The 25605-nt window shown below is 42.5% G+C and overlaps 2 protein-coding genes across 7 annotated transcripts in view; one reads left to right on the top strand and one right to left on the bottom strand.

The window, feature by feature from the left end:
* Positions 1 to 1233: 1233 nt before the first annotated feature.
* LSM5 (LSM5 homolog, U6 small nuclear RNA and mRNA degradation associated) lies at positions 1234 to 6728 on the bottom strand. 2 transcript variants are annotated; one of them, XM_027451400.3, is made up of 5 exons: positions 6570 to 6728; positions 5547 to 5642; positions 3980 to 4007; positions 3254 to 3326; positions 1234 to 1502 (listed from the first exon to the last, which is right to left on the bottom strand). In XM_027451400.3, the coding sequence occupies exons 1-5, from the start codon at positions 6613 to 6615 to the stop codon at positions 1470 to 1472; spliced, it is 276 nt and encodes a 91-aa protein (XP_027307201.1). In that variant the 5' UTR covers positions 6616 to 6728; the 3' UTR covers positions 1234 to 1469. The 2 variants fall into 2 exon arrangements, with proteins under 2 accessions (XP_027307201.1, XP_038031423.1); XM_038175495.2 differs by lacking the exon at positions 6570 to 6728 and adding an exon at positions 6407 to 6547.
* A 2226-nt stretch (positions 6729 to 8954) lies between these two features.
* The window catches only part of AVL9 (AVL9 cell migration associated), a 43637-nt gene continuing 26986 nt past the window's right edge, over positions 8955 to 25605 (top strand). For 2 of the 5 annotated variants that reach the window (XR_003495377.3, XM_027451392.3), the window contains exon 1: positions 8956 to 9244. Coding sequence is in view for 1 of the 5 variants with exons in the window: in XM_027451392.3 (XP_027307193.1) it covers positions 9161 to 9244 (84 nt within the window). In the remaining 4 variants the exon portion in view is untranslated. Of the gene's footprint in view, positions 9245 to 12222; positions 12331 to 25605 lie in introns of all 5 variants that reach the window. The other 3 variants (XM_021268512.4, XM_005013996.6, XM_021268513.4) reach the window with 3 other exon arrangements.

The raw sequence follows: 25605 nt of genomic DNA, 5'->3' as shown, positions 1-25605 counted from the left end.
AAGAAAATATTTAATTTATCTCTAGGAAATAACAAAACTAACAGATGATACTCCAATCAAATTAAGGGGATTTTGTTTTTTAAAAGATGTTTTATATATATATTTTAAAAAAGCTGGAGGAAGTGGTAACAGAAATGAAAAACCATGGAGTCACTAGTATAGATTGCAATGTCCAGATTCACTGGTGACAACAGCTGAACCCATGTTCAGAGCAAGTGAATGTAGCATGTTCCCTAGGGGAAGGGAGAGTCTCTTTCCCCCTTAAAAGGAAAATGCAAAAAGTTATCAATGTATTTGAAGCTAAGTTTAAGCTTTCAGAAGGCAGTTCTATAGTCATATGAAGCAAAAGGAGGCAAAAGGATTTTGCAGTCTCCTGATTCTGAACCTTCAACTCTTCTTTCCTCTTCTTGTGATTGGAAAGCAATGTGCTTCCTGCCTCTGGGAGTTCATACTTTACCCTACGTATGTTATACCTTACTACTTCAACAGCAGGCAGGCACCAGCAATTCTCCTCCAAAGAGATTTAAACATAGGAATCAGTTGAATAGTGTATTATGAAAGTATAAGCTGCACTCAACAGTATTTAGTCAGGTTCCCCACCCTAGTGATAAAACAAATATATCATTGCCTTACTTTATAGAAATTCTTATGGAGTTGTAGTTACCCCTGTATATATATCTATGTTTAGATCACAGGTGAGCAGAATCAACCAAGACTGTGTTTACTCTAAAATGAGTACTCTGAACTATGCAGGCAGGCATGGGCAGCTCCTAGTTTAATTAAGCATAGACAGCACCACTTAGTGGTGAAGATGAAGTCTCCACTGCCACAAATAAAAAAGTTTCAGCAGCCATTTTTTCCCTAAACATTAAATCTGGCCTGTGTGTTCTTATTTGCCAAAGGCCATTACAGTGCCTTTAAGGAAGAATATCTACCGAGCCAAGGAGGTCCAAGACTGCCGAACCTCAAAACCAGCAAAACCAAAGTCTGCAGGGTATCAAATAGATGCATCCACTTCACAGAAGTTTCCAGAGTTGTACAGCATTCTGCCACAGTTTCTGGTGACACAAGTGATTTTTTGGCCTGTACGTCAATGAAGAGCAACACCTATGTTTTACATAGGCTTGTGTCACAAATGAATGCAACAGATACAGAAGAAATTAGGCTGACAGCAACTGACACAATTTTGAAAAATAATTCTCAGTCATGCACTTAGGTAACAAAATACAATAGTTAACAAAAAAAAGCCTTTTATTCAGAACAAATTAGTACGTCTTTACAAGAAAGTCATGATTTCAACTTACAAAGTCAGCATTAGCAACACACCTTTCCTGAAGAGGAAATATTTGTCTTTTATCAAATGTCAAGTGATGCAAAAAAAAAAAACAAACAAAAAAAACACCTCATGCCCCCAAAAAGCTCTATTTAGATTATACATAACGTCTTCATAGATGACAACCGTATTAAATTTATACTTCAGGTCCTTCTCCTCCAGGAACCAGCTATAAAAGAATAAGAATTTTGTGTTAGTGCTATGGATCCAAGTTTTACAAATCTGTATGTGACAGTTCTTCCTTTAAAAGATTCTAGCAAATAGAGTCATCATAGTAGATCACAAAAGTGGTTTTTAGATTCATTATTGTCTTCCCCTCTCAGAAGAGGAAACCAGTTACTGTCAGAAAGGGACACGTCAAAAAGAAAGTTCAAAATACAAAGAATGTTTGACACTCAACACAAAAGGAGTTCCTAGATAATGCGTAGTATGTTTTTTTCTTTATTATTTAGTTCAAGAAGATGATTCTGTCTTGAAATGCTACAGTTCATTTTTAAAATAACAAAGAATATGCTTCCTTTCAAGAAGTATTTCTCCGATTGCCGATTCTCCTCCACACTTTTGCTATACTGGGAAGTTGGTTTTCCTCTTCCCAGCTTTCATGGCTAATCAAAGCTTGAAAAACTTGTAAAGAGTCTGAACCCTTCTACAGACAGCGTGAAATAAGTCAGCATAGCAACTTCCCATGAATAAAGTAAAGAACTCAATAGAAGAGTAAATTCATATGGAAAAAAATATGAATAAAGGTAAAGGGGGAAAAACATCTAACATTAATTTTACTTTTAATTTCTTAATAACCAGCTGAGCCCTTCTAAAATACGAAGACCTCTGGTGTTTTGGGGACAGAAGTAAGAAGCTTAAAGCACCGGTTTTCTTGAGGGAAGACGTGCCCTTAAGAGGCACAAGAGCCCTCATACAGAAATATGTTTGGACCTTGCTGACTATGTGCACACTAAGAATCATAAGCTTCTGCTTCAAGGGCAATATACCACCAGATCAACTGGTTGGTAATTATTCCTCCCCATACAAGAAGTCAGAATATGCACAGCAGTTTAAGGATGCAGAACAACAACAATTTCTAAGTCTTTTTTTTACTTTGAAATTAAGATAGCATTTGCTCAGACACACTAAGAAGGTGTGAGGCAAGTAGGACAACAATATGGATATTATTCCCCACTCACACAGAGCAGACAGACTCAAGTCTGTCTTTCTCTACCCTCAAAATTAGGAATGCCCTCATGTAAGAAGTCCAGATTTGATAGTTATCAATGCATGTAAGCAAAAAAACACCATGGGTTTGCTTTTGTTGTAAAGTATCTATGAAGCTGCAGAATCCAGTTAGTGATGCATAATCACAATATTCCTATTTTAGTACTGATTTACACACATCAGCAAGTGATGAACAAAAACCAGCACTTCTGATTTGGTATAGTCCAGCAAACCTGCAGATTATTTTTTTTTTTCCAGAGCGTATTAAGGTACAGTTCTCTGGGCATCACATGGCATCACAACGGCCAACTGACTTAGCAAGCTTTTAAGTATCTGAACTGCTGCAAAGACGTTACCTTACAGACAAAATAATGGATGAGATGTAGATGTATCCCACCCCACATACTTATGGAGGTAGACACTCATGGTTTAGAAGTCACTGTGGCAACCAGCTTGTTCCAAAGCCAAAGTGATCCCACACCAAAAGACCAGAAAAGAATTGACCAAAATAAAATTATGGTCACGCTCCTCCTTCCATCCATTTTAAACTGTAAAACGTACAAAGTATGACAATGCGATCACTTCTCCATCATCATTCATATACATAAATGCTCTGGAAGCTACCTGAAGTAGCTCAAGTAGTTGACTTCAATCACTGATGAACAGGAACAGAAAAGAGACACATGCAGCCTTTTTACAATGAAAACTTACCATTGTTATGTTATTTCCATTTAGCAAAATCTGGTCTAGTTTTGTGATTCTTCTGCCCTCAGGTGTAATCTCACTGAAGTAACAACAGAAGCAGTAAACAAGAGAATATTATTAAGAGTGACAACAGCTTTGATTAGAGTAATGGCACAAATCTACACATTAAGGTGGCATTTACTGGAAGTAACAAATAAGCTATTTGTTCTTCAGTGTTATCTTGATACACTGACCACCTAGACAGAGAAAGCTACTAGACAACTAAATAGATCTGTTGAACTTCTCTGCTCAGCGCAAAAAACCATATAGTTTTACCCTCTAAACCTTGGCAATTTCTTCAATACCACTGATACTCAAAATAGGTTTCAAACAGCAACACTGCGTGACAACGTAAAACACATCTGCTAACTTTTAAAATCTTTAGACATTAAGGAAATGCAAAAACAAACAAGCAAATAAACTGCTAGAGAGATCAACATAGAACCTATGTTAAATTAATGCTACAAATTAGGAACTTGATTAGAAGCATCCACTGCGATAAATCATGCAAAAACTGCTCTATGACATAGTTGTCCTGAAAAGGTCACCCTCTACAGATCAAGTCTGAGATATAAACTTCTCAGTTTGCAAATCTTCATGAAAAATGAATACTCGGTTCACAGATCTTTTACCATATTTTTTCCTCATGAAACCAAAGTTTTAATAGCAACAAGACATAAAAATAATACTTACAATTCTGTAACATCTTCTAACACCATATCTGAAGGTCCAGTTTCAAGGAAAATAAGGCACAAAATTTTTAAGTCAACATACTTAATTATTTTCATTTTACACTAAATTATAAATTTTAATCTGGAAAATAAAATATCAGAATACACTTAATCCATACAAAAGGGTTCTACCCAACAAACTCAATACTTCCAAAGACAATAAATTAATTGAGCTTAAGCATATAGTTGATGGTTTTAAACCTATGACAGAATCACAGAATTTCTAGGTTGGAAGAGACCTCAAGATCATCGAGTCCAACCTCTGACCTAACACTAACAGTCCCCACTAAACCATATCCCTAAGCTCTACATCTAAACGTCTTTTAAAGACTTCCAGGGATGGTGACTCCACCACTTCCCTGGGCAGCCTGTTCCAGTGTCTAACAACCCTTTCGGTAAAGAAGTTCTTCCTAACATCTAACCTAAAACTCCCCTGGCACAACTTTAGCCCATTCCCCCTCGTCCTGTCACCAGGCACGTGGGAGAAAAGGCCAACCCCCACCTCACTACAGCCTCCTTTAAGGTACCTGTAGAGAGCAATAAGGTCGCCCCTGAGCCTCCTCTTCTCCAGGCTGAACAAGCCCAGCTCCTTCAGCCGCTCCTCGTAGGACTTGTTCTCCAGGCCCCTCACCAGCTTCGTCGCCCTTCTCTGGACCCACTCAAGCACCTCGATGTCCTTCTTGTAGCTAGGGGCCCAAAACTGAACACAGTACTCGAGGTGCGGCCTCACCAGAGCCGAGTACAGGGGGACGATCACCTCCCTAGCCCTGCTGGTCACACTGTTTCTGATACAAGCCAGGATGCCGTTGGCCTTCTTGGCCACCTGAGCACACTGCTGGCTCATATTCAGCCGACTGTCCACCATCACTCCCAGGTCCTTCTCTGCCTGGCAGCTCTCCAACCACTCATCTCCCAGCCTGTAGCTCTGCTTGGGGTTGTTGTGCCCCAGGTGCAGGACCCGGCACTTGGCCTTGTTGAACTTCATGCAGTTGACCTCAGCCCATCGGTGCAGCCTATCCAGATCCTCCTGCAGAGCTTTCCTACCCTCGAGCAGATAGACACACGTGCCTAGCTTGGTGTCATCTGCAAACTTACTGAGGGTGCACTCAATGCCCTCGTCCAGATCACTGATGAAGATATTAAAGAGGACCAGCCCCAGCACCGAGCCCTGGGGGACGCCACTAGTGACTGGCCTCCAACTGGACTTGACTCCATTTACCACGACTCTTTGGGCCCAGCTATCCAGCCAGTTTTTAACCCAACGAAGCGTGTGCCAGTCAGAGTCAAGAGCAGCCAGTTTCTTGAGGAGAATGCTGTGGGAGACGGTGTCAAATGCCTTGCTGAAGTCAAGGTAGACCACATCCACAGCCTCGTCCACCCAGCGCGTCCCTTTGTCATAGAAGGAGATCAGGTTCGTCAAGCAGGATCTGCCTTCCATAAACCCATGCTAACTGGGCCTGATCGCCTGCTTGCCCTTCAAGTGCCACATGATGACTCTCAAGAGGAGAGTCAAAGTATCCAAAGGATACTGACAAAATCATCAAATCCTAGAAGCGTTCCAACGATTTCTTTATCACTCTTCATCACGATGTGAATGCGAGAGCCTATACATTTATCCACAAGTTCTGTAAATTAAAAAAAGAAGAAATGCAGAGTTTAAGCAAACTTTTAAGACAAAAATCCTACCATCATGATGGCCAAAAGCTAATTCACAGGGACACTAATAAAATACATTCACACAGAGAAATATGCATATAAAGTGGAAAAAAAAAAAAAAAAGCTATTTCCTTGCACACATTACTACTATCGCATAAATAGATTTTTAAGTTGATAGACTGGAATAGTGCACGTACATTCACATTAGTGAAGACACTTTATTGTTACTGGTGTATATTTAACTAGGTCCTAGAATCATGACTCTATCATTAGGGTTGGTAAAGACCCCCAAGACCATCTGGTCCAACCATACCCCTACTACTACTGTCACCCACTAAACCACGCCCCCAAGCACCATGTCCAACCTTTCCTTGAACACCCCCAGGGACGGTGACACCACCATCTCCCTGGGCAACCCGTCCCAGTGCCTGACTGCTCTTTCTGAGAAGAAATGTCCCCTCATTTCCAACCTGAACTTCCCCTGGCACAACTTGAGGCCATTCCCTCTAGTCCTATTGCTGGTGAGAAGAGGCGGACCCTCAGCTCCCCACACCTTCCCTTCAGATAGTTGCAGAGAGCAGTAAGGTCTCCCCTGAGCCTCCTCTTCTCCAGACTAAACAACCACAGCCGCCCCTCGCAGTGCCCCAGCCCCTTCCCAGGGCCCGCTCCAGGTCCCCGACGCCCTTCTGGCCCCGAGGCGCCCTCCCGCCAACCGCCCCCGCCGCATTCAAACCTCCCGCCCAGCAGCCCAACAGCGGCCCCCGCCTCCCCGCGGAGGGCACAAGAGCCGCCGCCGCCGCCGCCACCCCCGCCCCGCCGGCATCAGGGGCACGGAGCAGCAGCCCGAGAGCAGCCCGAGGGCGGCACAGCAGCGCCACGCCGGCGGCCGGGCTCACCGAGCGGCAGGAGCTGCGACGGGTTGGTGGTGGCGTTGGCCGCCATCTTGCCGCCAGGCCCGCCCAATCGCTGCCGGCCTCCCGCGCGGAAGTGCGGGGCTCACCCAGGGCGGGCCGCTTGCTCGGGGCCAGCCGCCAGGCGAGAGCAGCCGCCGGCGGAGCCGTCGTTCGCGGCCCCAAAGCTCGTCGCTCTGCTAATTGGCGTTTGTCTTAATTAGCGCCATGGTCACGCGCTGCTGTGCGTAAGGAAGGCGGATGGCGCTTCACGCTGAGGTGTTTTTTTTTTTTTTCGTCACGCGTTTCACAAAGTGGAAAAGATCGCTTCGGTTTTCGTTCTCTTGTTGTTTAATCACAGAATCACAATTAATGGGTATTTCCCTCTATTTTTGCATTCCTAAGGCTTCTACTTTTGTTAAAACCACCTAGATTCTTACATTTTGAGACAGTCATCGTATCTCTGTCCAATTGTTACTTCCCTCGTCGTTTCTCCCTGTTTATTTTACAGAAGTTTCCAAGCAGGAAATCCTGATCCCACCCAGTGCCACGATCACTGCCTTCTCCAACTCCTTTTTCCTAACATTAAAAAAACAAAAAACAAACAAACAAAAAACTTCCAAACAGGAAGTGAGATTGCAATCAGCAAGAAATCAGTTACAAGCCTCAATCCCAAATCAATGATTCATTTATGCTTTTCTCACACAGAAATTTGAAAATATTTATTATTTTTTTACACATAAGCTCATCTCCACAAATTCACAATTTCTTCCTTCAGGAAGCTGGGCTATAGCTAAAAAGCACAATGAATCTCCCAGCTGCCACAGGCACTGCTCAGGCCTGATGTTGCTTCTGGACATAAAACACCCTGTGTGAACCTTGTTCACTTCAAGAAGCTGACGACTCCTCGTTACTGTTATGAAATTCAGAAATTCATATTTCAATCAAATTCTGATTATTGTACTACTGTTGGTTAAAGCTGGTGGTTATAAAGTAAATATTACCGAGTGAAAAGAACAATGTGTATGGTTGAGTTTCTATTGATGTTTGTTGGAAATGCATTTCTAAGAGTGTCTGTGTCACTGCAGTTCTCTCTTCCTTTCTTTTTCATAAATACACGCTGTGAGCTGTGAAAAAGACATCAGTTCTCCTGAAACAAGCTGATGTTTTCAGTCCAACGTTTAACATTTTTATGGCCTTGGTGAGAAAGAAAATTTCAAGCAGTGGGAAAAAAAAATCTAATAATATATTCAGAGAAGCAATAAGCCACAATTACTCAGCAGTATCATTGAGATGCCTCTAGAATGCAAAATCCATAGCTGTGAGAGTGATGCCAGACTGCCCTTTCTTTCTTCAATGAACCAGGTAGGAGCTATAGTACCCCCATGCATCTTTTTTGGTATATCTCATTACTGCAGGAGATAATGGCTAGTATTTAATACTTTTTTTTTTTTTTTTTCTAAGTATACTAAACATCATGAAAATAAGTTACAGAATAAAACCCAGTAAGAAATCATTTGCTTGCCAGTGCTGGATTGTTCCTTGTAGTTTATCCTTTGTTCCCTAAAGTATGTTTTATATAATGGAACTGCTACCGAACCTGAGGAACAATACGTAATTACATGCTTTATTGTTATAATTCGAGCCTCTGGGTATTGTGTTAGCGATGAGATATTCTTTGAGCACTCTTCTTTTATACTTCCTTCAGAAAGGATATCTTCCTCTGATTTCCACAGAGAATCTTAATTACTAAGGGCACGATCTCTACCAAACGCCGTTGGTTTGAATAAACAGAGCTGAATCATAAGAAAGGTTAATGAGGGAGTGCGGCCTGGGTGCAGTGAGATAAAGATTTTTAATTTTTCTCTCACACTGCATTTGCGTGTGCTCCTGGACAAGTCTTTGAAGTGTCTCCCTCGGGATCCAGCAATAAATGTTTAGGGGCGTCACAGCAGAAACGTCCCTTTTGCTCATTTCCGACCTTCAGCAGCCGAGCTGACCTAGGCGGATTAAAACCTGCTCAGCCACCATTTCGCCCTGCCCTTAATCTGCACGGCTTCAGCTTGAAGCAATGGAGGCAGAGGATACACCGCACTCTGCACTTTCAAGGGGGCTTTGAGAAAAAATAAATAAAATTAAATAAAGAGAGGAGCTGGACCCTGCTGGCGGGGGAGTTGGGGGCTCCTCAGGGGGCTGACTGAGAGGAGAGGGAAGCCAGAGAGAGGTATTGGGGGCCAGAGAAGGGCTGGGAGAAATGCTTAACTTTCAATAAACTGAAATAAAATTTTAATGAAGTGATATTTTAACGGAATCAAGCTGTTTCTCCACCGCGTCTTCGAGGGGGCCGGCGGGCTCCGTGGGGCCGCCTGCTGAGGTGAGGCGGTGCCCGCCCCCTCCCTCCGCCCGGGGGCGGCCATGGCGCGGGGGGCCGAGGGCGGCGCCGCTCCGCCTTCCCCGGCCGGGCGCTGCGGAAGCGAAGGCGGCCGGGGCCGGGTCCTGGTCCCCGTTCCTGTCCCTGCCGGCCCCCGGGAGCCGGGAGGCGGAGCGGAGAGCCCGGCCTGGGCGGCAGCCTGCGGGGCGGCCATCGCCGGGGCTCCATGGAGAAGCGGGGCGCCCTGCCGCCGCGGGGCCCGGTGCTGCACATCGTGGTGGTGGGCTTCCACCACAAGAAGGGCTGCCAGGTGAGGGGGGGTGCCGCTGCCTTCAGCCATGCTTTGGGGTCGGGTTTTGGGCTGGTTCTTTAGCCTCTGCCTCGGGGCCGTTGGCGCTGGGGGAGCCGCCTGCGTGACTCTGCTTAATGCCCGAGCCAGGCGTGGGGCAGGGTGAGGGCCGGAAAGGGGAAGTCCTACAGCTCTCCCCACACACACCCTGCATCGCCCCATACAAGCCCCACACCGCCCCAGGAGGCCCAGAGGACCGGGCCGGGCAGGGGGCTGCAGGGCCACCCGGCCCCTCAGCCGGCAGTTTGGGGCTTCCACCTGCTTTCTTCAATTATTTTTATTGTTTTTCACGCTAAATAGTTGTGCTAATTTCATGTGAAGGCTCGGAGGGGACTGGAATTGTGATACCTACTGCAAATCATACCCGTTTAATGCATTCATTGTCAGGTGTCTAAAAGGTTTAAAAAAAAAAAAAAGTTCCCTCCCTCCTTTTGCTGGCAGTCCAGGCTTGTGGTACCGTTTTGAGCTGGTAGAGTAAAACAATTCTATATAAACTTCTGTGTAAGCCTGATGTGCCCGGGTTACAGATCTGTACTTAATTTAAATAATTATTTTTGCCTGTCTCATCACCATTTTTCTTAAATATTTGACTGCTTCATCTGGAAAGTAAGGTAGAAAAAATTTAAGTCAGGTAGAAGAATGCCCTATATTTCATAGCTGTTTTATGCTTTTGATTTTTTTTTTAATTATTTGTTTTCTGAAAGAAAAATCTTAGCAGGCTTCTAGAGTCATTACGTATTTTATGATGGGACAGTCAGTGTTTTATGACTCTGGAAGCCTGAATAAATCCTGCACTCTGCTTAGGGAAATAGTGGTATGTTAAGAAATTCACATAGCTTTAAAATGATGAATAACTGTTCTGGTCATGTGGCTGCTGGTTTGTTTCTTAAATGTGGTTAAGTTCCAAGGTAACTTTGAACACTTGGACTTTCCATTTCTTAAGTGACAAACAACCCTTGAAATCGGGTTTATTACCAGCTAGGTCTCCAAACATAGCTGCTTTGTTATTAGCATAGCAGTTAGAGAGAATGGTGGACTTGCCTTGCTGAGAGTTGGCGAGCCTAGCAGCCTTTCTCCTAAGCAGATAGCACGTGAAGTGGCAGCCAGCATTGTTGGAGTGACCGAAAATGAATTTTGTATCTTGAGCTTCTGACTTACATTAGGAAATGTTAATCTGAATCTGTTTAACATAAATATAAATAAATATATTATTTCCCTTTGTATTTCCATCCCCTTTCTTTTTTCTCATTAGCTAAGCCTTAAAGATTGTGTTTCAGTGGGGATGGCTCCCCACTAGGATTTTTCTTACGGCTTTCTTGAATGGTGTTTTTTGAAGTGGTTTGATACATTTCAGCTGTTGGAGAACCAAATGAATTGGTTTAGATAGCACTGCTACAGCAGCAACATATTTCAGCATTCCTTGAAGCTCTTTTGAAAGTGGGAGAGGGCAGACCAGTCTTTTTCTTGGAGCATTCTGTCTTTACAAAACTTGCAAAAATTATTGCACGTTGTTCTATCTGCTGGTTGTTGTCTGAGAATTTGGCTTGACCTGAAGTCATTTTGTACAAGGTACCAAAGGGTTAAAGTAGTGTTTGTTAATGCTTCAGTAAATTAAACAAGCTCAGGATAGTAACATGTAAAACAAATGATCATACCACAGAGCCTGAAGCTTAAGTGCAATAAATCTGGTTTTCTGAGAGTCTGCATGGTTTTGTAATGCATCCTTTCTTCTCAGGGCACCCAGAGGTTGTTTGCATGTGGATGTTTGCAGGATCACTTTCTAGATATAATTAGATCGTCTTAGTTGCAAGGTTTACAATATTTATCAAGTCACTTTCTTGTCAGAGACTGTTACGAGTTGAACATTAGTTGGGGGTCTGTAGGAGGAAGCACGTTTATGCCCACATCTTGTTGGCCAGTTAAAAAAAAAAAAAAAAAAACACAACATAGGTTGGAGAAAAAAGTACATGTGGCTTTTGTTGCTTCTGTTTTTCTTCTGGAGTCTGTATTTCTTTTCTTGTAATATTATGCGGGGTTGATACAACAGCAAACCCATAAATTGATAACACTGAATTTTACCATGATGCCAGTAAAAAGCTTTTAGAAGTAAGTTTTCAGGTGTTGTTAGAAATTGTATGGGAAGATCTTTGAGCCAAAGTCGTTTTTTAAAACTATCTCAAGAAAGCAATTGGGGAATTTGCAGAGGAGGATTGCTGTGGGGAGGGGGAAGGGGAAGCTGGCACAGGGGTAAGAACCACAGCAATGTAGAGAAAATTGTTAGGACCACAAACAGCCAAACTCTGTGAAGGAAATCCAACTGCAGCAGTCTTCAGTCACCTAAACATAAAAAGAAGTGGGTGAGGGAGGTCAGTATGCAGAAGGCAGATTTATTTTTTTGAATCATGTGGATTACCTTCAAACAAATCCTTTGTCTCCATTTCCTGTAGTAGTAATGATACCAAGCATGAAAGTGAAGATGGGATGAGGAAGCAAAGACTTAAATTCTGTTGGGTTGATTGAAGGAAGCAGATCACTTGTTCCAGAATTTAGGAAGAACTGATCCAAGAAACTGGAGCCCTAAGAGCAAGACTTAAATATCTGCTACCTCTGATTTGGCAGATTTGTTACTGAAATAAAGAAAACATGTCCTAAAAGAACAGGAGGCAGGGAGCTGCACAGCTATACCCTGATGAGCTTCATCAGTAGTATGCAAGGCTCCGGAGAATTTGCAGAGGAAAGAATTTAATTAACAGTATGAAAATAAGTGGAATGAGCCCTGTGTGGATTCACTAAAGATAGATCATGGCTAGCTGACCCGCATCTTTTATAAGAATTAATGATTGAATTACTTTTCTCTGTAAAAAATATATACATATATATATGGTTTAATCTGCCTGGAATTTGATAACATATCACACAAAATAAATCGTTTTTTTAAGGTGGAGATGCTGGAGAACTAGTACAAGAGCTAGAACTTGTGTAAGGATCAATATGAAGAAGAGGAAGCAGCAACAGATTTGTCAGAAGAGGAACTGCTGATGTGAAAGGTGCTTGCATGTGGTGTTTCTCAAGACCAACTTTGGGGCATCATGAGTGGCTGTGGCAGCACATACACAGTAAAATCTAACAGGGATGACCAAATTTGAAGAATCATGCAAGAACTGGATGATGTTGAATGCTGGTGTGACAGAAATGGGGTGACATGAAAGCATGCAGTAGGAATGAATAATGACCATGTATGCTTGGGAATTAGCATTAGGAGACCTCTGGAAGAGGAAAGAAAACTGCGTATGATCAAGGATAAGCCCCAAAAGTGAGATGATTTGGAAGAAAGGGTACAATGAAAGTAATTCTGTAATGTATTAATTATTATACGTTAATAAATGCATTCTGATGCATCTTTCAGAAGAATGGATTCTGATTCTGTCACTTCAGGAATGGATGCAATAGTCCTTGGGTGATCTGTTTCAGAGAAGGGTGATTTGGAGGAGCCTGGCTGGGTAGGCTGATGGAAAGAGTTTTTGAGGCTGCAGTCTGATGGACGGTATCAGCCGCCTCTCACCTGCCAGCCTGTTCTCCCCTTTCCACTACTCCCAGCTGCAAAAGAGAGGCAGTTCTGTGGTGAACTGAAACGGGGAACTGCCTTGACAAAAAAAAAAAAAAAAAAAAAGTAAGCTTTGTTTTGGTAGCTTGTTTATGTTCTGGTTGGTTCAGAGTTTGCATCTGCAGAAGACAGCTACGCTGGCACAAGAGAAGACAACGTGGGGGTGGAAAAAGTGTCTCTTGAAAGTAGTGGTCTGGGACTTCTTTTTTTGGTTGTCATGTTTGCTAACGGTGTTTGAAGTATTCATTGAACCACTGCGTTACATGCTGCCATATTCCAAGAGCATGTCAGAAAGCTGAAAAAAATCTGAAAAAAAAAAAAAGCGTTGGCACAAGAGCAAATGGATGAGAGCTGTCTGTGGACACATTATAGATCGGATATGAGAGCAAAAAAAAGAGCAAAGTTAGAAAGCAACTTTCAAATGAGAGTAATTCAGACTGTGTTTCTATCTGTGTTCTCTCAACAGTTTTACCAATAAATGCCTGTAGAGTTAGGTGTTTTGGCAGGCTTCTTGATCAGTTGTTTTCATCAGCTGACTCCCCCTCTGACAGTGTCTTTGGGAATGAGGGGGATAAAAGTACAAATGTGGTGTAAAGCTGCTGTGCATCTAGGTGTATAGCTTAAAAATGAGTATTTTAACTTTGGCGTTTTAGATTCTCTGCATGCGATTGCCTATAATAATGGAAGTAATTATGATTCTGATGCATTCTTAGACAAGTGCTGTTCTGGTTAGACTTTGATCGTCTGAAGTGTATAAATGTACCTGGTGTTCAATTTAAAGCTAAGTATAAGGAATGATTAAGCTATACAGCAAATCATTTTATGTGCACTTTGGAAATATATAGGGACATCCTTTTTCTTGCACAGACTTGAAAAAAATCCAGATGCATTCATTTACAAAAAGCGAAATTCAAGAGATCAGTCCATTTCTGTGTGCCTTTTGATTCATAGCGTGAGTGTGATGATGGTTGTTGTGTGCACTTTCCCGTTAGGCTGTGGGTCCTTTTTCCATGTGAAGTAGCATTTTGTAAGGAAAAAGTTAAGACTTGCTGTGCTTGTGTGGTTCAGTCTGAGGACAGATTCCCCTGTAGTTGGTATGAACTTAAGAGATGCTGCTCACTGTGAAGATGGCTTTATGCTGTGTGAAAGTAATGTGCTGCTTTTTCAAAGTAAATATATGTATTTTTTTAAGGAGTTTTCTCTAGCAAAGTACTGAGTAAGCTTTCAGGGAAGTTGTATTCTTTTGTCTGTTTATGCTAGCAGGTCCCTAACCTGCTTATTTGCTTTTATTAGCTATTGAATTATGTTGTGATAGCAATGAAATACTGAAAAAACTGATCTCTGTTTGATCTCGCTCTTTGTCAAAGAGAAGATGGAGTTACAGCACTGTGCTGATGGAAGGGGAGGAGAAGCTTGGCTGGAAAGCAGATCCATCTAGTATTTGACGTGCTCTCAACCAGCCCATTAAGAAAAGGAATGATAATTTGCTTGAAGCATGCATTGTGATGAGTTTCTTTCCTTTGAACGTACAAGCTGACTTTACAGGAACCTTCGTAAGTGCTTAATTAAATAAAATAGCAGAAATCTTGAAATGTGCAGAGATCTTGGGTAGTATTCATTCAATCACGATCTTCATTCATCTGAAATGAAATGACTAAAACACTTAATAGTCAAAAAGAGTTGCTTTTTTGATACCTGTTTGGTATCAAAGGGGAGGAGTGGCCTAAATAGAAATGAATAGCAAGCATAGCCCTTCATCATATGCAGTTGCTTATCATGTCCATTAATGAAAAACATACTATTTTAATTTGGTAGCCATGTCTATAAGCTTCTCTTGTACAGGATACAAGTTAATTGAATCCTGTGGAGGAAAATTTTGCTTGCTTTAAACAAACTCTGGGTATCGATTCACTGTGATCCCACAAAAAAGTGCTAACCACAATTATTTCTTTTCTTCTTAGCCTTTTATGCCTTACGAGGCTCTAACTGAATAGTAGCTAGTTCTTGATTAGATCAGTTTAGTTTCTCTACTATTTTATCTTAAAAAATCAGGGAAAAAAATGGAATTCTTTAAAGATACAGTAAAAAGAAATGGAATGCTAAAAACATTCATGCAAGTAAATAATTAAATCCAGAGCCAGAAATTGTGAAATCAGTAACTAGGCAAAAAAAAAAAAAAAAAAAAAGCTTACAGGCATAACATGTCTGATTTTAGCTTAAATTCCTAATTTGTCTGCTCAGGTCATCATCTTTGCTTCTCTCTGCTCCTCACTGCCCAACACATATCCTTTGTGGGAATAATACACTTTCTAGTTATAAAAACACAGAGTTCAGGTTAAAGAAAAAGTTTCTTCTATGCCATAGTAAACTAGCATGTCTCAAGAGGATTTACAGAAAAAGTCACGCAGACAGAAGTGCTTCCACAGTATTTTGTTGGCTTTATACCGTCCCAGCTGTAATAGCTGCAGCCCACAGTAATGTAATGCTTCTTAGACCTTCCAATAGAGGGTTTGCTGCTGATGTAGACTTGGGAGAAGTACTTTCAGGGTATTGCATTCTTTACTTAATTGGGAGTGCTCTGCATAGTTCTGTGATGGAAAAAATTGCTTTAAATGACCTGTGAAATTTGAAAGTAAACAGAGGTAAATGGGGGGAAACGAGTTGTGTGAGAGAAATTCTTAAAATCGGTCGTTTGGGCATAAACTGGTTATAGAAGAGCCAGCCACAGACACAGTGTGAGCTGTTTCAGATTATCTGTAGCTGGTTGGTTCATTAGATACTGCTGCAGGTTTCTGGTCCACATCACTCTTAGTTTGGGTAGGGCTGTAAGATGTGGATTTCAGGGCTGTTTGTGTTGCTTTTCTGGAGCTGCTGGTACTGAATTTCATGGTAGTTTTCAGGAGCTGAAGTGGTAAGTGGCTATTGATTTCAGAGCAAATAAAGGAAAAGGGTCTTCTTTCAGAATCATGTAATGCTTCCTCTCATTACAGGTGAAAGATAAAGAACTTGATTTGCCTTTACACTTGGCTTTTAATTTTTGAAAGCAACAAATAGTGTGAAATTCGTATTTGTCATATGATAGAGGTCTTTTGCAAAAATCTAATCTGAACAGAGACTGACTGCTAGATGCATATTGTGTTGAAAAATGCATGCAGAAGTAGGTGATCGCTTTGTGTAAGACTGAATCATGAGGTATAATTCTCCACTGAACATCCTGCATGCTAGCATCCTCAGGCAATTTGAGCTCTCAGTATCTGAGTTTTATTTACATTTGCAAGGCAGAGAGATAAGACTGACAGTGTGGGAAGGCTTAAAATATGCTGACTACTCCAAAAAAATTACTTTTTGAAATAAAATTAAAGTGAGAACTGATTCCCTTCAAAAAGAGAGGGGAAAAATGATTTCAGCAAAGCTGGAGAAACTTGCAAGAAAGTTGCACAGGAGTTACTGTTAGTCCATTGACTTGTTCTTAAGGATTACATGGCCCCTTTGCTACTGCCCTACCTATTGTGCAACTTGCATGTCTGAGTATGTTTCTGTGTGGACTGTGCTTGAAGACCAGTCCTCCTGCCTTGACTGTGTATTCTGTTCCTAGCATACGAGTAAATCTTAAGAGAAGTGATGAAACAACTGATGACACGGTTTTTAGAAAAGGTCCTGAGTATGTTTTGATATTTTAGAGAGAGAATGCACTTTGAGAGGTCTTACCTTCTTGAATTATATATGTTCTCATCCTGTAATTTGAGAGTTTCAAGTACTTTAGCTACTGAAGATAATTACACAGAATCACACAGAATTTCTAGGTTGGAAGAGACCTCAAGATCATCGAGTCCAACCTCACAGCTAACAGTCCCCACTAAACCATATCCCTAAGCTCTACATCTAAACGTCTTTTAAAGACTTCCAGGGATGGTGACTCCACCACTTCCCTGGGCAGCCTGTTCCAGTGTCTAATAACCCTTTCGGTAAAGTAGTTCTTCCTAACATCTAACCTAAAACTCCCCTGGCGCAACTTAAGCCCGTTCCCCCTCGTCCTGTCACCAGGCACGTGGGAGAACAGGCCAACCCCCACCTCTCTACAGCCTCCTTTAAGGTATCTGTAGAGAGCAATAAGGTCGCCCCTGAGCCTTCTCTTCTCCAGGCTGAACAAGCCCAGCTCCTTCAGCCGCTCCTCGTAGGACTTGTTCTCCAGGCCCCTCACCAGCTTCGTCGCCCTTCTCTGGACCCACTCAAGCACCTCGATGACCTTCTTGTAGCGAGGGGCCCAAAACTGAACACAGTACTCGAGGTGCGGCCTCACCAGAGCCGAGTACAGGGGGACGATCACTTCCCTAGCCCTGCTGGCCACACTGTTTCTTATGCAAGCCAGGATGCTGTTGGCCTTCTTGGCCACCTGAGCACACTGCTGGCTCATATTCAGCCGACTGTCCACCATCACTCCCAGGTCCTTCTCTGCCAGGCAGCTCTCCAACCACTCATCTCCCAGCCTGTAGCTCTGCTTGGGGTTGTTGTGCCCCAGGTGCAGGACCCGGCACTTGGCCTTGTTGAACTTCATGCAGTTGACCTCAGCCCATCGGTGCAGCCTATCCAGATCCTCCTGCAGAGCCTTCCTACCCTCGAGCAGATCGACACACGCACCTAACTTGGTGTCATCTGCGAACTTAATGAAGCGTGTGCCAGTCCAAGCCAAGAGCAGCCAGTTTCTTGAGGAGAATGCTGTGGGAAACGGTGTCAAAAGCCTTGCTGAAGTCAAGGTAGACCACATCCACAGCCTTTCCCTCATCCACCCAGCGCATCACTTTGTCATAGAAGGAGATAAGGTTCGTCAAGCAGGATCTGCCTTTCATAAACACATGCTGACTGGGCCTGATCCCAGTCAGCAAGCAGGCGACCAGGCGATTCTTGTTGAGATCTGCAGAAATTGGCACTTACAACAGCCTGATCAATCAGTGCACATGGCCTGTTTTTATTTGTACCTGGAGAGCAGCTGAGAGCTAAGGAGATTATCTTCAATCAGAGTTTTGCAAGTTACGCTTGAGTTTGTTTGCAGAATTAGGAATTGTCTAAGGAATTAGCAAGTTAAGCCTACTGTTTCTATGAACTGCTTGGAGCACTGCCTGTATTTTCAGGTTTTTGCATCCGCTGTTGTAGCACGTTTCCAAAGGGGAAAGGAAGCACTGAAGTCAGCCTTCCAAATAGGTTCCACATACAGCATTTCTGGGCACATCTTTCTGTTCCTCAGTGAAGGGAATGCTTCTAACCTGTCTCGGTTTGTCTGCTGCCTTTCTTCCAGAACTCTGCTTCATTGGAGAATTGCTTCTTTTTTCTTTTTTGATCTTTCCAACCCAGCAATTACTGTGCTGTGCCTGATAGATTTGCTTGATGCTGTCTTAACAGTGTAAGTGCAGTGTATGCCCTGTCTTTAAAGTCCTCGTGTCTTTTGTTTTGGGGTGGGGGGCAGTGCAGTAGGCAGATATTATGCAATAGGTAATCTTCTCTAGTGATTAAATAAGAGCCTTTTAAAGGAACAACAGAAAAAATCCCTGGAAAAGGGTCTAGGCTGGAATCTGTTCAAAGGGTTTTGTTCCCAACTCTATTGACGATAACCTGTAAACACGAACACAACTCCTTTGTTTCTGCTCCCGGCTGGTAATAATAATATTTAAACACTTAAGGGAGTGTCACAAGCATGCTGTCTCTTACTGGTGTTAATTGCAATAGAATCAAGTATGAAATTTAGCCTATAACCTTTTGAGCATTAAATGGAAGTATACAGGTGAGTTTATGTTCAACACATGGAAATTCTAACAGAAGGTTTTAGCTTTTATTAGAAAGGCTACTCAAATTTGCGTGGGATGTTAATCATTTTAAGTACACAATGCATTGCTGAGTACACTCTAATTGGTATCTGATGCTTCACTTCTGTAAACAGTGCCACAGATTCTAATCTCTTATATAGTGTTAATGGTGGGTTCCACTCTTTGCATGCCTATATAATCCACATATTTAGTATTTTGTGGTGTTCGAGAAAAATTCCTGGGTATGGTGGGGTTTATTTTTTGTTTGTTTCTTTCTTTGCTTATTTTTTTCAAGCTTTAAAGAGATCTGTGCTTCGATATTCTTGCAATTGTTTCTTTGAAGTCCCACCCAGGAGATAAAGTGTTTCGTCCAAGGGCTCTGTACTGAGTATTTTCTCCATAGTTGCCCTGATGTGAGTTGAGGAGGTTTACTTCTTGGCATTTATGTAACACCTGCCATCGTCGTCATCATCAGCTTTCATCTTCTGATCTGTCAGTTCTCTGTAGATGTCACGACATCCCGCCAGTTATGTAAGTGGCACTCTGCCAGGAATCTTGGCTTCTCTGTGGAATAAGTGAGCGAATGCTAAATCGGCAAACGGTGTGTTTCCCTACCTCTGTGGCACCTTGTGTCTGTTTCACAATGCTTTTAAATAATAAGAGCTTGGCCTCTCGGCACTTTTACAAGGTTGATAATGTGATTTTTGTACAGACATAATAGTTCCCTGTCCTAATACTGCTGTATTTTGTGGTTTGGGTATAATTTTGGTAATCCATCTCACAGCGTGTATGTGGAGCCAAAGCGTTATGCCTAGGCAGGCATGTTGCTTGTAAAAGCTCTCTCAAAGTTGTGCATACAAAAACTGAAAGCAAGTTATTTGCCTGCTATAATATGCTAGGGAATGGGGTACGGGGCTGCCTGGTTTTAGGATTCCCTGGAGCAGAGCATGTTCTGTGCTTCGTGGTGTCGCAGTGTTCCTGTACCTCCTCAGCCTTGTGCTTGCTGAGGAGCTGAATTTGTCCACACTCAGGTTTAAGTTGAGTGCCGAAACTCGTAAGTAAGGAGCAAGTTAACCAAGAGCTGTTCAGCGCCCATCAGACGTCCTGTGGTAAAGACCCCAAATGCTTGTTGGCTCATACAACAGGCTGATCGCTCACCAGCGTGGTTTCAGCAGCGTGTGCCGTATGAATTAGATGCAGTGTCTGCTTCTACATGGCATAGTACGTGTGCTTTGAAGCATGCCGACAGGACTGATTCCTCCGTTTTCCCACTGGGAACCAGGGCATGCAGCAGAGCTGAGGAAGGGATGCACATCGGGGTCTCGTGTGGTGGGAGGGAGGAATTGCCACCAGCCTGTGGAGCTGGGGACATCCTCCCAGAGTCGATGGGTGCAGCAGGTTGTGTGGATGGAAAACTGGCTGCTGCTGACCCTGCTGTAAAAAGCAGCTGCTCCACTGGGCAGAGGTAGCTGAGGAATACTGAAACCAAATGGTAACACACAGCTGTAAGGGAGCTACCTTCTGGGGGTACCTTGTGCTCGTCACCAACAATATGAAGTTTAACAGGAGCAAGTGCCAGGTTGGAGGGGCAGGCGCTGAGCTCTGCTCTCTGGGGACAGCGACAGGACCCGAGGGGACAGCATGGAGCTTGGACAGGGGAGGGTCAGGCTGGGGGTTAGGGAAAGGTGCTGCACCCAGAGGGTGGTTGGGCACTGGGACAGGCTCCCCAGGGCTGTGGGCACAGCACTGAGCTGCCAGAGTTCAAACCCTGTGTGTGAGAGTGTTGTCCAAATGCTTCTTTATTTTGGGGTGGTCCTGTGTGGAGCCAGTTGAATTGAACTCAATGATCCTTATAGGTCCCTTCCAACTCAGGAGATACTGTGATTCCATGATCAGATAAGAGGTCATCCTGTATGAATTGTAGCTTGTTTTCTGTAAGACCACAAAGACTTTTCTTGAGGACACAGAGCTCCCTAGAAAGTCCCCAAGGCTGAAATGGCTGCAGTAATACTATGCACCTCTCTTGGTAGGAGCATGAGTACTCAGGTTTCCATTTTCTTTTTTCTGTTTATTTTATGTTTCGAGAACCTTATAGTAAAAATTGTACTAACCTAGTTAGTTTTTGAAGCAACCATAGATAGTTTTTTTTATGCACATGTAGCACTGCAAGTGGTGTACTTGGAGCTTGTGTTGCTCTATAGCTTTGTGATGGGGGAACATGAAGAAGTTTTAGGAACTGGAAGGATAGAAAACACAGTGCCCTATCTCTTTCTGATACATTGATTGCCCTTCACTTTATTCATGTGTTTGTGTAAAATACTCTTTTAATATGTGTATACATAAATACATGAAAACGTTGTTAGAGGTCATTATATCTCTATTTTAATATTACAGCATAGGTGGTATTGTTTTACAGGTTGTCTAATTGACCTGTAGATCCTGATCTGTTGGTTCTGTCATACATAGGAGGAAAATAAGTCATTTAAATCTGGCTAAATTGTGATTTAAGTTGTTCTCAATGCTGCAAGACAAACTATGTGCTTAGGGTTTCATTTGGCTGAATGGTGCAGTTGTTATGGTGACTCAGATAAAATCATTGGTGCACTGGTTTTCTCTGTTTCTGTCTGTGCTAGGACTAAGATATCAGAAAAACTTCCTTCAAAAATCCCAGCTTTCAAATACTGGCTTATTTGAAACGAGGGATCAATTCTCATGTGTCATTTTAATTTGTTGTTTTGTTGTGTGTGGTTGGTTTTGTTTGTTTTTGTCACTCCTGGTTAGCAGTATCCTCAACATTCAACATCCTTTTACTTGCTCTTTTTCCGCTTAAGTGAGATCTGAAGAGCTGCAGTCCTGGACATGAATTGAAATTATTTATGACTGTAATTAGTCTTTTTGCCAGTCTCCTTCTCTTCGTATGAAACAATTGTTCTACCTGTTGATGCAGTACAAGCAATGGAGAGATCATCAAAGCAATTTTTTTCCTAGAATGGACTAGGTTCGCTCACTGTAAATTTAAGTTCTGCAACTCAGCAAAAGCATTTTTTTGTTTAGTTTTCGTTGCATTTTTTCATTTCGCACTACCATTTAAAATATTTCAGATTTTTGTGGAGATACGAACTTAAATCTTCTCCCTCTTGAAGTAATGGAAAAACTTGGCAGAACCACAGAATGGCCAAGGTTGGAAGGGACCTCTGAAGATCAGCTGGTCCAATGCCCCTGCTGAGCAGGATCACCTACAGAACATTGCTGAGGATGGCATCCAGGCGGGTTTTGAGTATTTCCATAGAAGGAGACTCCACAACCTCTCTGGGCAACCTGTGCCAGTGCTCTGTCACCCTCACAGTAAAGACGTGCTCCCTTGTATTGAGCCAGAACCAGCTGTGCTTCAGTTCATGCCTGTTGCCTCTCGTACTGTCGCTGGGCACTACTGAAAAGAGACCGGCTCCATCCCTCTCCACACTCTTCCCTCAGATACTTGTACACATTGATGAGGTCTCCCCTCAGCCTTCACTTTTCCAGGCTGAACAGGCCCAGCTCTCTCAGCCTGTCCTTGTACAACAGCTGCTCCAGTCCCAGGATACCTTTGGCCTTCTTGACCACAAGAGCACGTTGCTGACTCATACAACGTGAAAACTTATTAGGGATCAGGATTTTCTCATTTCTAGTCTCAAGAGAGATCTTTCAAAATGTCTCATTTGAAGAGGGGAACACGTATTGTGGCAGTGAGTAGGAAGGGATACGTTGTAAATGGAGCAGCCCAAACGGAACAGCAGTCTGACTGGAGAGCATGGGAAGTCTGCAGTTTGTGGTAACTTATCAGCGCTTTGAGTTATTGCTGGTTAATGTTCATTGAAGATATAACTCATGCTGTTATTGCTAACACTTAACACTTTGCAGGGAGGGAAAACAACCTGACCTGAATATAAAGTTCACTGAAAACCAGCGGAGGCTACCTCGCTAATGTATGAGTGTAACAGGTGGACGTGCGGTTATGTTTTGGAAATTCCTCTTTTATCACACTAAAATTTTAGCCTCTCTTCTGACTGTGTACTCATAATCTAGTACAAGACAATATCAGTGCATTTGTTCAAAGAAAAACTCATCTTAGTTTCTAAACATAACAGAAATACAATTTGCCTTCCCTGCGCTCATCTATTATTTCCATGAATAATGCAAGATAGTGAACGTGTAGTGAATTTAAAGAGGGGGAACCAAAACAGATTGCCTAATCTTTTTTTTTTCTGTGTACCCCAAACAAGAAAAGATCATCTATTTGCATCCAAACTGTTAGATACAATACAAACTACATACAAAAGGTTAATAAAGGTAGCAGAATTACAGAAAGATACAAATGTCACTTTCAGAAACTTGATTGTCCTTCAGGTTAGGTTTTTCTTGTATTTTATTTTAGCTTGGTAATCCACAGAAGCTGAAATACTTTGCTTAGTGCAGTTATTTATTTCTCCACTCAATCATGACACAGTATAATGTATTGATTTTTGTTCTGAAATCCATCGTTGGCAGTCTGCATACAGAAGGTGACAATTGGAGCAGGCGGAAAGCATTGCCATCAAAACCCCCTGGCAGGCATAATCAATATTTCCAGCTGTAATGAAGACCCCTGACACTTGGAAGAGTGAAGAAATGAGTAGAGATTTGGGTTCATGTTTTATATTGCTTCTTCTGAAGTCTCTGAGGAGTTCAAATTTTTATACAAATTTAACTTTGAGGAGACTTTTTCAATTCACTTGAGGGGATAAAAGCCTGTAAAATCTTCTCAGGCAATCAACTCAAAAAACCTGCGTATGTATTTGTGCCTATTGAATATGGAGCTTTATTACAAAGACTTTTTCTTTTATTTGCAGGCAAATCTTGTAATGCATCTATGTATTGATGCCAGCCAGGGAAATTAAGTGCTTGTTTATGCATATACCTGTAGGTAGATTTAGCTAGAGCTTTGCTGTTTCAATTAAATGAAAAATGAGCTCATCTGTCTTCATTCTGTGAAGGGAGGAAAGAACTGTGAGAAAGGTCCCTTCTGTGGTCCTCTCCCACCCCCACCATGGTTGTTCTTGGGTTTAAAGTGAAAGAGGTGATGAAAAATAACTGTTCTGGGTTTTGTGTAGTCGCCGTAGCTACAAATTCTGTATCAAGCAGTTTACACGCACAGGCTGAGAATGCATTTTAGTGAGGTTTCAGTTCATAAATTCAGAAGTGGTAGAACTGAGGCTCAGGGGTGACCTTATTGCTCTGTATAAGTACATTAAAGGAGGCTGTAGAGAGGTGGGGGTTGGCCTGTTCTCCCATGTGCCTGGTGACAGGACGAGGGGGAATGGGCTAAAGTTATGCCAGGGGAGTTTTAGGTTAGATGTTAGGAAGAATTTCTTTACTGAGAGGGTTGTGAGGCACTGGAACGGGCTGCCCAGGGAGGTGGTGGAGTCACCATCCCTGGAAGTCTTCAAAAGACGTTTAGATGTAGAGCTTAGGGATATGGTTTAGTGGGGACTGTTAGTGTTAGGTTAGAGGTTGGACTCGATGATCTTGAGGTCTCTTCCAACCTAGAAATTCTGTGATTCTGTGATTTGTGTGATTTTAATGCAAAATAAAATAAAAAATCCTAACCTGAGCTGATGCCGTTCTGTAAATTGAGCCGTAGAAGTCAAGCAGGATGTCTAGGTGATAAGGAAGAGTTAGGGTGATTTTAATCTGCATTAATTCAGTCATCTGCAAGTTAGACCTTTAAGTCTGAACCATCTCTCTTTGGAGCTGATGGAAAGAAACAGATCAGATGAATCACCCTCAGCAGGTGTCTGTTTTCTTTGTGTGGAGTGCTTAGGAAAGCTGGCTTGGAGTTCTTGCTGTTTGATATGTAGTTAGATGACATGAATCCCACCTGCAGTGACTACTAGCAAAAAAGTTTGACTTAACAGCTTTGAAATGAACCCACTGGGAACTCTGAAGCTGGTAGAAAGAAGTTCTCCAGGGGACTGGATACTGTCTTTGCTGTCGGATTGTCATGTTTCTTCTTACAGCCATCTGCCTCTGCTTCTTGCACCCTCTCAGCGTCTGTGGCAAGGGGCAGTGCTTCTGCAAGCTGCTAAACTACACAAATGGGATCCCTCCTTAGGAAGGGGGTACTCCCTATGTGGGTCCTTTTGGGGAGGGGGAGGAGCAGTACATCATAGAAACCAGGTCTATCATAAAATCTCTATATAAAATAGACAATTTAAAGGTGCTTAAGCGATCTTAAATACACTTTGTCTGAGTCTTGTGATCCCCTCTCACCTATACCCACGTTAATACAGAAATCACTCCATTAAAACGCAGAAGAAGCAGACTGATGTAAACCAAGGTTATCGCTGGTCTCATTAATGCATGTTCAGTTTGGAGCTGTCAGAGCCTGCAGAAATCCCCACTGCTGGGAGTACCTGATAGCACCTGAGGTGCTGACAGCATGCTGCGAGCTAGATCAAACGGGAGAAAGTTTTTCAGCTAATTTCATGCTGTCAAAAGGACACGGGAGCCAGTTGGCAACGATTGTAGAAAGAGTGACACCGTGTGGTAAGGTGAAAAATTTCACTTTTCTTGATTTGTTTCCCATTTCTTCAGTACCCACATCTTATACGCTATTCATAAATCATAAAAAAATAAATAATAATAATAATAATATCGTCATCCAATGTTAAGATTTTGTGTGTTTGTCTTGGCATGCTTTTTATTTCCTATTAGTTAAAAATTTCCACTTATGCATTCTAGAGCCAACTAGTTTTTAGCCAAATGTCTTCCAAGAGGAGTTGTATCCTGCTGCAGTTTCTTCTGCTGATAAATTTGTGCCTCAACTTGTGTTCAGTGATTTAAGAAATGTATGTCTGGAAAAAGAGACTTGTTGAAAGTGGCTGGAAACCCAGAAGTTTACC

Source organism: Anas platyrhynchos, chromosome 2 (assembly GCF_047663525.1).
Source record: "Anas platyrhynchos isolate ZD024472 breed Pekin duck chromosome 2, IASCAAS_PekinDuck_T2T, whole genome shotgun sequence".
Classification (NCBI taxonomy): domain Eukaryota; kingdom Metazoa; phylum Chordata; class Aves; order Anseriformes; family Anatidae; genus Anas; species Anas platyrhynchos.
Note: the sequence above shows the minus strand (reverse complement) of the source record. Positions and strands in the feature narration are given on the sequence as shown.